The sequence below is a fragment of the Gavialis gangeticus genome, unplaced genomic scaffold (genome assembly GCF_001723915.1).
Source record: "Gavialis gangeticus isolate Ggan-Ray unplaced genomic scaffold, GavGan_comp1, whole genome shotgun sequence".
Taxonomy (NCBI): domain Eukaryota; kingdom Metazoa; phylum Chordata; order Crocodylia; family Gavialidae; genus Gavialis; species Gavialis gangeticus.
This window is the reverse complement of record NW_017728991.1, coordinates 1337770-1348322: the sequence shown is the minus strand read 5'-3', so window position 1 is coordinate 1348322 and position 10553 is coordinate 1337770. Positions and strand designations below refer to the sequence as shown.

Sequence of the window (10553 nt, the reverse complement as noted above, 5' to 3'; positions counted from 1 at the left end):
CCCTCCACCGCAGCAACATCATCAAGGCCACGTCCCACGAGGACCACGAGGGCAGCGGCGTGGCAAAGTCGCAGAAGAACTTCTCCAGCAACAACATCCTGGTGCGCAACAACACCGGCAGCCTGCTCAGGCGGAAGGAGGTGACGGAGGAGGAAGCGGAGAGGTGAGGGGCAGAGCAGACGGGTCCGGCCGGGGTTGGGGGGCCTGTACTCACTGCAGTGAGTGGTGGGAAGGCTCACGTGGCCTCTGCCTCTCTCCTTCCCCTGCAGGTTCATCCACCAGGTGAACGTGGCCGCGGTGACCATCCAGCGCTGGTACCGGTGCCACTCGCAGAGGCGCAAGGCGGGGGCAGCCGCGCTCGGGAACGTGCTGGCTTCCAAGAGAGAGGTCGGTCTTATGGGCATGGCCCTGAGGGACTGGCCCACGGTGTTTTGGGTCTGGGGACTAGCCCATGGTGTCTCGGGGCACAGCCATGCTGCCACTGCCCGGGGAGCCCATTGGCCTGCCAGTTCCTCCAGCCAAGGCCTGCATGGGAGCTGAAGATTGTAGCTGGGGGCATTTCTGTTGAGAGGTGCCAGCCTCTCTCAGCCCCTTGAGGTCCTGGGAGCCACAGGCGGTGCCAGGAACAGCCCTGGGTTTGCCATACGGCAGCATTGGGCTCCGACACCTTGGCTGCTTGGGTGGTGAGCCTTCCCCTCGACCTCGGTGGGACTTCAGGCTGCAGGAACCAGACCCTTGGGGCCTGTCTGGGATTTGTTCCCTGTCCTGCCTTGCATACCAACACCCAAAGCATGAGCAGGAACCACAGGGGCTCTTGCCAGGTCCCCCAAGCTGGGCGCTCCTAACACAACAGCCCTGGGTCTGTCCAGCACCCACAGCACGGACGTGTCCTCGAAGCACTGACGGCTGGTGCGCGGGGAAGTGACGCATCCTCGGCAGCAGTTTGTGCTTCTGGGTGTTTCGTTATTTATCTAAAAAAAGAAAAAAGCCGCCCCTGCCTTGTCTCCTGGCTCTGGCATGTCATTGCTACTTTTCAGCCCTGTCTTGTCAGCTCTTTCGGACCCAGCCAGCAGCTAATTGCATTTGGTGTCTAATGGGCCCTGGGGAAAGATCCTGCGCAGAGGGGAGGGTTGGGGCCGGGGAAGCCTCTGGGCTCGGGGCAGCCATGGAGGTGGGACGTGGCCCATTCCCTTCGCTGCGTTTGGCGGGTGCTGGAGAGGAGCCTCCGTCATCCTCCCCGCGTGCTTCTCCCCCGGCAGGAACGGCAGCAGCAGGCACGGGAGGAGGGAAACATCCTGGACCTGCAGCGGAGGAAGGACGAGGAGAGGCGGAGGATCCGCGAGGAGAAGGCGCGCCTGGCCCGGCAGGCGGCCATCCAGGTAGCCACGGGGCTCTGGCCACTGTGCCCAGGTGGATTGGGAGCTGTCCTGGAGGTGGGGAGCTGCAGGAGCTTGCTCTCCATCCTCGTGTGGGCTGCTTGCACACGGAGCAACAAAAGGAACTTCTTTCTCACCCACGCGTAATTAGTGGGGAGCTCATTACCACCAGATGCAGCAGCTGAGAGTTTAGCCAGACTCACAAAGGGATTGGACACGTTCTTGGAAGAAAGGGACATCTGTCACTATTGAGTTAGGGATGCTCTGAATCGGATCCTCTTAGGCCTTAAATGCTGGAGGCTTCAGGGGAGAAAGGAACAAGGGAAAATCCTGGTCAGCCCCTGTTCGCTCTCCCAGCCTCCGCGCTCTGCCGTCGTGACACAGGAGATGGGCCAGGCGGACCTGGGGTCTGACCCAGTCCATGGCAGATGGGGCAGCTAGGAGCTAGGATGGGTTGTGTTGCCTTTTCTCTGGTGTCCGCACCGTCTAGCAGCCTGCCATGGAGCGCGCCTTGCGTCGCCACAGCTGGCAGCCTCCGCTGAGGGGCCAAGGCCAAACAAACGGGTTGCAGGGGCTGGGGGACCTGAGAGCAGGGAGGGTTGGCTGCTGTAGTGCTCCCACCATGGTATTGGCAGGCCGAGGCACCGTGCGTGCCCCCAGGGGAGCCAGGCTGCTCTTTTGTGCTGGCAGAGCGTACTGGCACAGTGTCCACATCTGACGGGTGCTGGTCATGTAGGCCTCGCCAGTAGCCCGTGCTCCAGCCCTGCTTGGCGGGTCTATTCTCCCATTCACCCCAGTGCCCACTGTGTGCCGTGTATCGGGGCTCCCATCTGCCCTGGGAGGGCTGGAGCCACTTCTGTGTTGTTGCCAGTACCCGCTGGAGGGGGGCTCCTGGGCCAGGCAGGGGCTGACGGCCAGTGCCGCCTTCCAGGAGCTGCAGCAGAAGCGGGCGCAGAAGGCCTCGGAGGCGAAGCGGCTGGTGGAGGAGGAGCTGGCGGCGCTGAAGGAGAGCAGGAGGGCCGGGAGGAGGAAGCCCAGCAAGCCGGCCGTGCCCAAGAACGGCAGCCCGGCCAGCAGGGCGTTCAAGGCCAACAATGCAGGTGAGCCCTGCACACATCCTGCTCGGGGTGCTGAGTTGGGGGTGGAGTAGGGGTGTCGCCAGTGGCTGGGACTGAGCAAGAGCTGTTTTGGTTGCTCCAGATGCCAGTTTCCACGCTGCGCCAGCTGCAGCCCCTGAGGAGACCCCCCCGCCGGAGCCCGGCCCGGGGCCCAGGCAGGAGCCCGTGGCCGAGGACAGGCAGCAGGTGAGCTTGGATGTCTCCGCGCTGCTGGGATTTGAGTCTGCAATCGGTCTGGCACGGAGAGCGCCAGGCCTGAGGCTGTCCAGAGAGTAGCACCAAGGACTCTGAGTCCTCTTGCTCTGTGTCCCCTCCCAGGATGTGAGCTCCAGGGAGGTGGCCAGTGAAGACCTGGAGGCGGTGGTGGCCACGGCTAGCTGCGCCCCCTCCAAGGTCACCCTGCACGACCTGCTGGACACCCTCAAGCTGCTGGAGGAGGAGCCGGAGCTGCTGCCCCAGCCCAAGGCCTGCAAGAAGGACAGACATGCCTGGATCGATGGGGTAGGGGCAGAGGGGCTCCCCGCTCAAACGGCTCGGTGCACACCACAGGGATGGGATCGTGATGGGCAGCGGGGGGCTTTTGCATGTCTCCCCACGGGGCTGCCGTCACCTCTGCCCCCGTGCCGCTGCAGGTGACTGGAGGCTGCTGGGTGGTTCCGGGGGTGTTGCCCCCCTCGCATTGCCCTGCTCCTTCCCACGCTCTCCCCTCCACTGCCAGGAGGCCGACTCCACCTCCCTGACCGCTGACAACCTGGAGAAGCTGGGCAAGCTGAGCCACAGCGCGGGGGGGGCCGGGTACGGGGCCCTGCTGTCCGAGGCCAAGCTGCAGAGCATCATCAGCTTCCTGGACGAGATGGAGAAGTCGGAGCAGGAGCGACCTCGCTCTGCCGCCTCAGCCACGCCGCGGGAGGTGAGTGCTGGGCCAGGGGCTGGAGGAGGCACGTGCTGGCTCGCGTGTCCCTCAGTGTACTGGGGCTGCAAGAGCCAGCCGTGCCTGACATCCATCCTGGCATCTTGTGGGGCTGGAGAGACGATGGGACTGGGGCTCCTGCCCCTTGCTGCCTTCTGGGGATCGCCGTGTGGAGTGGGGGGGGTCCCTTGGGTGACTGCCGGGGCTCTGGTTGGCAGGACTAAGCGGGGGGAAGGGGAGGTCTCGCCTTGTCCGTGGCAGGCAGCGTCCAGCCCCTTTTCAGTGTCATGTGGGCAGTGTTTCCTCCCCCACAGGGGCTCCTGTCCGAGGAGGAGTTGGCTCACTTGGAGCAGGCGTCTGCAGTCGCTACCGAGGTCACCAGCTCCATCGTGCGGCTGCGGCTGGAGGTGGAGGAGAAGAAGCGTGCCATCAGCTTGCTGCAGACTGCGCTGGTGCGTCGCCCGGCGCGGGGGAGCCCCACCGGCCTGGGAGCCCTGGCTGTGCCCGGCGCCCATCGGCCAGGAGGGGAGGACGGCTGCTCTGCGAGGGCTGTACCTTTCCCAGCCTGCCCACACCAGGCTCCCCTCCATCCCCTGGCACGGGAGCTCGGCAGTGCCGGGAGACTTTGCAGTGAGAGGCGCCAGCCCAAGTGGGCAGACGCCCTCCAGAGCCACCCTGCCCCCTCATGCCCTTCGGTGTGAAGCGAGGCGTTGTGCCAGCCCCAGCTGTAAGTGCAGCCCCCCAGATGCCCCTGCTCCTTTCCCCCGCTCCCGACAGGCTCAGCAGCGCGAGCTGACCGTCCGGCACGTCAAGCAGACCGAGAAGGAGCTGAGCCACCAACTCCAGCTGCAGCGGGAGCAGTACGAGGCTGCTATCCAGAGGCACCTGGCCTTCATCGACCAGGTACGTGCCCGTCCCAGCTGGGCTGAGGGTCATTTTGGAAGCAGGGACCCAGGACCTCCCTCTAAGCCTCCCCCTCCAGTAGCTGTAGGGGAACAGGTCCTGAGCTGACCTTTGTGGCATAAGAGTGCAGGCGCTGGGCTTATTCGTGTGCCGGGGAGGTCGGGGGCCAGGCGGCAGGTGCCCAGCTGCCCCCTCTGCCCCCGCAGTTGATTGACGACAAGAAGGTGCTGAGCGAGAAGTGTGAGGTGGTGGTGGCCGAGCTGAAGCAGGTGGATCAGAAATACGCCAAAAAGGTCGCCCAGATGCAGGAGCAGCACGAGCTGGTGAGATGAGGGGGAGGAAGGCAACAGTTGTGGGGGAGAAACTCTGCCCCCATCGCAGCCTGGTCCAGCACCCTGTCCCGCAGCCTGCCAGAGGTGACTGTGTCACAGGTCCTCTCCTGCAGGTGCAAGGGGTGGCATCGCTCCCGCCTGTGGCTGGGGGTCCCTGCCTGTCCCACGTGGGGTCTCTGCTACCACGCAGGGGGCTGCGTCTTAGGCAGCCGCAGCCTTGCTGGAGCCAGTGTGAGAGCATGAGGAAGTCCCGTGACCAGGAGGTATTTGTCCCTCCCAGCTGGCCCCCGGACCTCCTGCACGGCTGTGGGGGCTGCTAGGAGCCAAAACGGTGCCCCTGTGCACACGCCAGCTGGGTCCGAGCTGTTTGTGTCTGAAGGTTGGCCTCAGGGCACAGGCTTGCTGTGTGGGGGGACTGTCCCTCTGCTCAGCTCCTCCTGGGACCTGTTGCCCCCTGCCCTACTCCTCCAGGGACCTCCTCACCACATCCCCAGCACTGCTCGTCTGCTTCTCCTCCTCCTCCTCCCTGCTTGGTGCCCATTGCCCACGGCAGGGCTGGTGCCCCGTCCTCTCCCTCCTCTCTCTGTCTCCCCAGGTCTGGTGCACCTTGGGCCCCTTGTGCCAGGTAAAGCTGTTCTGTGCTCACCGTGCACCTCTTCCTTGCCTGTCTGCCTGGCCTGTAGCTGCCACTTGCCCTGAGCGCTTGCAGCTCAGAGCACCGAGAGGGTAACGAGGAGCCCCCTTGCCTGCTCTTAATGACATCCCCGCGCTCCGCCCGTGCCCCTGCAGGTGGGTGCTTGCACCCACATGCACACACATGCAAGCACCCTTGGCTTTCGTTGACCCCTGTCTCCAGCAGCGCGTGGGCTCCTTCCAGCATGCTCACTTCCACAGGCTTCCCCTTCTGCCCCTCCGCATGGCTGCCTCCCAGGAGGGGTGTGGAGAAAGCCCCAGGGACCGTGTCTAGAGCTGCAGGAGACATGGACTATGCCAAGGCCATTGGCTCCCATCCGACGCGGTGTCTCCAGGCTGGGCATTTGGATCCCCGCGGCATTGCGGTGCTTTGCCCCCGCCCCTGAGGGCTCACTGTTCCCCCCGGTGCAGGAGATCAAGAAGCTGAAGGAGCTGATGAGCGCGACGGAGAAGCTCCGCCGGGAGAAGTGGATCGACGAGAAAACCAAGAGGATCAAGGAGATCACCGTGAAAGGTACAGAGCCCTCCCTGCGCCGGCATCTGGCTGCCGCGCCATGCTCACGCGAGCAGGGGGCAGACAGGCAGTCCCAGCCCATGCGTGTCACAGGACGCGGACCCCACACGTGTGCCCCTGGCCGTGCCTGCCCTGTCCCCAGGACGGCTGCATGGTGCCGTCTGGCCGCCTGACTGATGGTGCATCCTGTCCACCACCCCCAGGGCTGGAGCCCGAGATCCAGAAGCTTATCTCCAAGCACAAGCAGGAAATCAAGAAACTGAAGGCGCTGCACGAGGCGGAGCTGCTGCAGTCGGACGAGCGGGCGGCCCAGCGCTACATGCGCCAGGCCCAGGAACTGCGCCAGCTCCTGGAGCGCGAGAAGGAGGAGCAGGGCCAGCGCGAGAGGGAGATGGCCAGGCAGCGGTACGGGCCTGGCTGGGAAGCCCTGCATTCCTCCTGTCCGGGCAGCCAGGGGATGAGTGACCCCAGAGCTGGGGAGGTGGGGAAGGTGTCTGCCCCATGGGGGCATCTGGGCTGGGCAGCTGCATGCCTGGGAGGGGGGAGGCAGCTGCAGGACAGAGGGAACCACCAGAGAAGAGCCTGGGACAGGCCAGGGGGTCCTGGGAGGAGGCAGGTGGGGACCCTGGGGCTGGGAGCAGTGCCAGGCTCCCAGGGCAGGATGTGCCCGAGCAGCCTCTTCCCCCCTGTCGCAGGTACGAGAAGCACCTGGAGCAGGAGGAGCAGGCGTTGCAGCAGCAGCGACGCAGGCTGCACGCCGAGGTGGCCGAGGAGAAGGAGCGGCTGGGGCAGCAGGCAGCCAGGTGAGGCAGGTGTCTGGGGTGAGCCCCAGGCTTCCTGCTCCAGGCTCCCCACCTGTTTCCAAGCAGCACCAGGGTCTGGGGGCTCCAGTTCCAGCCCCGTGGATGGGGCCAAGGAGCTCTGGGACTGCTGGAACCAAGAGAGCCTGCGCTGGGCTGGAGCACAGGGTCTCGGGGACCGGTGCCTGCCCCCAGGAGCAGGGCAGGGGGTCACTGACCGCAGCCTCGCATCCCACAGGCAGCGGGCAGAGCTGGAGGAGCTGCGGCGGCAGCTGGAGGAGAGCAGCGCTATGGGCACCAAGGCGCTGAGGGAGGAGTATGAGAGAGGCCAGGAGGAGCAGGAGAAGCACCATCAGGTCTGAAGCACCCCCCCCCCAATTCCTGTCGCAAACCCCTGGCCCTCCCGCCCTAGCCTGGGCTCGGTCAGGCAGCAACAGGATGGGGCTGCAGTGCTGCAGGGGCAGCACTGGGTGCTCAGAGCCCTTTGCCTTGCTGGCCTCTCACCCCGGGTCGAGGCTGGGGGCTCTGGCGGGTTGAGGGTGCAGCACTTACCCCCCCCATCACTCACTTGGGTCCTGCTATGCTCCCCCCAGGCGGAGGTGAAGGCGCTGAAGGAGCGTCTGGAGATCGAGAAGCAGGCCTGGGAGGCCAACTACGTTAAGAAGGAGGTAACGGTGCGGCCGCCAGCCCCTGGTACGAGCTGGGACAGGCTCCGGGCTTCGCCTGACCCCTGGTCTGTTCCTCTGCCCCCAGGAGGCCTGGCTGCTCTCCCGGGAGCGGGAGCTGAAGGAGGAGGTGCGGAAGGAGCGGGACAGGGAGATCGAGCTGGTCATCCAGCGCCTGGAGGCCGACATGTCATCTGCCAAGGAGGAGTGCGAGCGGGCGGCGGAGAACAGGTGCAGGCTGGCAGGGAGCAAGAGCAGTTCGTGTCTGCTGTGAGCCGTCCTCGCCGGGGCAATCGCAGACGCCTGAGCAGAGCGGGGGGCAAGGCTCTTGCCTTTCTCCCCCATGTTCTCAACCCCCAGGTGTGGGCAGCTGAGCCCATCTCTCCCCAGGCCAGTGGCTCACTCCTAGGCCCATACGAGCAGCAGGGTGCCTGGCGGAGCACAGCAGGGCGCCGCGGGCTTTGGCTGGGGGATAGGAGGAGCGTTGCCTGCACCTGCACAGGGGGAAGGCCCCATGCGGTGAAGGGACCGGGTTGCTCACACCGTCGGTTTGTCCCTTGCTGAGAGGCAAAGCAGGTGCCCTCTGCTCCTCTGTGAGCTCCCAGCGGTGCCAGCTGCTCCATCGTCCCGGCAGGGTCTGAACGGACTGGTGTGGAGTGGAGCTGGTCTCCGTTCTGGAGCCGGCTGTCCCCCATCCCAAGCTGGCTCCCCTGGGTGCCTCATTCCCCGTGGAGCCGGGAGAGGTCCAGACTGATCCTAGGAAGTACACTGCAGCTCCTGGGGACAGCTCATAGACCCCCTGCAGTCATGCAAGCCGGGCAGCTGAGTGCGATGCAGATATATCCCCTTTTCCCCCGGAGGCGGGCGAGCTGGGATGTAGCGCTCTTGTCCCCTCCAGGATCAAGAGGGTGAGGGACAAGTACGAGGCGGAGCTGCAGGAGCTGGAGAGGTCGGAGCGGAAGCTGCAGGAGCGCTGCAACGAGCTGAAGGAGCGGCTGGCCGAGCTGGAGGGCGAGAATATCCGCCTGCAAGGCCTGGCGAAGCACAAGGAGCAGGAGGCGGACGAGATCCGCAAGGTGGGTGCAACATGGGCCCGTCTGCTCGCAGGCCCAGCCCTGCATGGTGCCCCCGCTGGGCCCTCTGACCTCTGCCCCTGCCCCAGGTGAAGGACCGGCTGACCCAGGAGCGGAGCAGCCTGTCAGATGTGATTCGCCAGGAGTTCGCTGACCGGCTGGTGGGGACGGAGGAGGAGAACAAGCGGCTGAAGGTGGAGATGTCAGAGATGCGGGCCCGCCAGCGCCTGGAGCTGGACCGTATTGCCCGGGAGAAGGACGCTGAGCTGGAGGAGGTGCACAGGAGGTGAGGGCTGGCCCCGTGGTGCCAGGGCGTGCTCCCTGTGGGTGGGGAGAGACCCTTGCCCTGTGCACTCGGCCCCTGGGGTTTGCGGCTGCTTCCCCGTGTCGGCAGGAGCCGCGTGGCTGTGAATGGAGGCCTGGGCTCCCCATGCTCATGCCCCCCGGCAGCTGTCTCTGCACGAACTCCCAGTCGGGGGACAGCGGGTGTCTAGTGGGAGCACCTCCGGGAGCTGCGAGGCCCATGCTGCGTCAAAAGCGGTGGAAGTCCAGCTCTGGCTGAACGTGATGGAGGAGCTGGTAGCGCGTGCGGGGCTGTAGGAGGCACCTGGGGAGAGCTGTCAAGAGCTAAATGCATGCCAGGCCTGCAGCCCCAGAAACTGGCACAAGAAGCAAGGGGGAGTCCCCACTTTCGTATAGAAAATCCTAGGACTTGGGCTCACAAGCCAGCGGGCCAAAGGAGGGAAGAGGTGAAATATAAAGAAACATCAGCACTGTGATAGCACACGCTCAGCATCCTCATTCCCCCCCCGCCATGCCCCCAGACATGCTCGTCGCCCAAGCACTCAGACAGCTGCCCCCAGCTCCTTTGGTCCATGCAGTCCTGGCTGACCAAGCCGGCGGGATCTCCAGCTCCTCTTGTGTGCCCTGTGTCGCTGAGTGCTGCTGGAACAGGGTCACGCCTCCAGCATCAGTTGCTGGGCCCAGGCCACGCAGGGGGCTAATGCAGGGACCAAGGGTCTTATTGATGCCCTGGGCACCCCAGTCACTCCTCCCCTGCTCCCATCAGCCTTGCAGCTCAGCCAGCCTTTGCAAGGGTGTTGACACCCCCAGGGAGGAGCATGAGGCCACGGTCCCCCGGCCCTAGGCAAGCATCTCTGGGGCAGAGGGGCAGGGGCACCCAGCACAAGGGCTCAGCCTCATCTTTTGTGTCGGTGCAGGGTGAAGACGGCCGTGGTGAAGAAAGAGGAAGCCGTGAGCAGCCTGCGGAAGCAGTACGAGGTACGTGGCCCCGTGGGCAGGGTGGAGGGGTCTGCAGCACGGTCTCCCACCGTGCCACTAATGCCCGTGCTCGTTTTTGTCCCTGCCACGGGCTTTGCCGCAGGCGGCAGTGAAGAGGGCCGACCACCTGGAAGCCTTGCTGGAGCAACAGCGGAGACAGCTGCTGGCTGCGAAGTGACTCCCTGCCGGCAGGACACTGCCCCCACGCAGCTGGCTGGGGCCCAGACGCCGCGTGCTCCGGGGCGGAGCCGCCCACGTGGGCTCGGACATTGCCGTGTGCAGGCGCATGGGTGCGCGGGGAGTTCCTCTGCCCCCCGGCCTGTTTCTGGTGCCTCCAGCCTGTGGCCTCGGTGGCCTTGCAGGTGTATTTTGGTAGTAAAAGCCATGCTGGTTTCTAGAGCCACGTCTCAGTTATGTCTGTGGGAGCTGCAAGGGTGGGGCAGGCCCCAGCACCAGCTGCAAGGGAGCGATTGCCTGGGCTCTTGCCAAGAACAGGATGTGGGGGAGACCAGGAGCCCGGTACCGCCCTCAGGAAAACGAAGCCACGTGAGAGCATCAGGGCGGGGGCCCATGGCCACTGCCAGTCGCGGCGTGGCGGAGAGCGCTCCAGGAGATCCCTCGCCGGCTCCTGTCCGGTCTGTTTCCCTCCGTCCTTCCGGGTCCCGGGCTGCGGGGCCTGCCAGGGTGGTCGCGGGGGGTGTAGGCTGGCGGTGGTTTCTTGGGCCGGTTTTGCCTTGGTGGCTCTGCGGCCCGGCTGGCAGGAGAGGCCACGGCCCTGGTCTCCAGCCCAGGTTGGTCTCTGGCCTCTGCCCTGGGAGTCTGCTGCTGCCTGGAGGTGCCGCGATGATGGGATGGGGCGGGGGAGCTCCATGCAAGGACGCCTTTACT

At 65.4% G+C, this 10553-nt stretch overlaps 1 protein-coding gene across 1 annotated transcript in view; it reads left to right on the top strand.

The window, feature by feature from the left end:
- CEP131 (centrosomal protein 131) overlaps positions 1 to 10049 on the top strand; it is a gene marked incomplete at its 5' end in the record, with an annotated part of 18499 nt that extends 8450 nt beyond the window's left edge. Inside the window, 20 exons of the mRNA XM_019515015.1 lie at positions 14 to 163; positions 270 to 387; positions 1260 to 1379; positions 2308 to 2476; positions 2577 to 2680; positions 2813 to 2995; positions 3213 to 3404; positions 3719 to 3856; positions 4182 to 4307; positions 4514 to 4630; positions 5744 to 5846; positions 6050 to 6251; positions 6542 to 6649; positions 6885 to 7002; positions 7240 to 7314; positions 7400 to 7542; positions 8210 to 8387; positions 8474 to 8670; positions 9605 to 9665; positions 9769 to 10049. Of these exons, the coding sequence (XP_019370560.1) occupies positions 14 to 163; positions 270 to 387; positions 1260 to 1379; positions 2308 to 2476; positions 2577 to 2680; positions 2813 to 2995; positions 3213 to 3404; positions 3719 to 3856; positions 4182 to 4307; positions 4514 to 4630; positions 5744 to 5846; positions 6050 to 6251; positions 6542 to 6649; positions 6885 to 7002; positions 7240 to 7314; positions 7400 to 7542; positions 8210 to 8387; positions 8474 to 8670; positions 9605 to 9665; positions 9769 to 9843 (2677 nt within the window). The remainder of the gene's footprint in view (positions 1 to 13; positions 164 to 269; positions 388 to 1259; positions 1380 to 2307; positions 2477 to 2576; positions 2681 to 2812; positions 2996 to 3212; positions 3405 to 3718; positions 3857 to 4181; positions 4308 to 4513; positions 4631 to 5743; positions 5847 to 6049; positions 6252 to 6541; positions 6650 to 6884; positions 7003 to 7239; positions 7315 to 7399; positions 7543 to 8209; positions 8388 to 8473; positions 8671 to 9604; positions 9666 to 9768) is intronic.
- Positions 10050 to 10553: the final 504 nt, after the last annotated feature.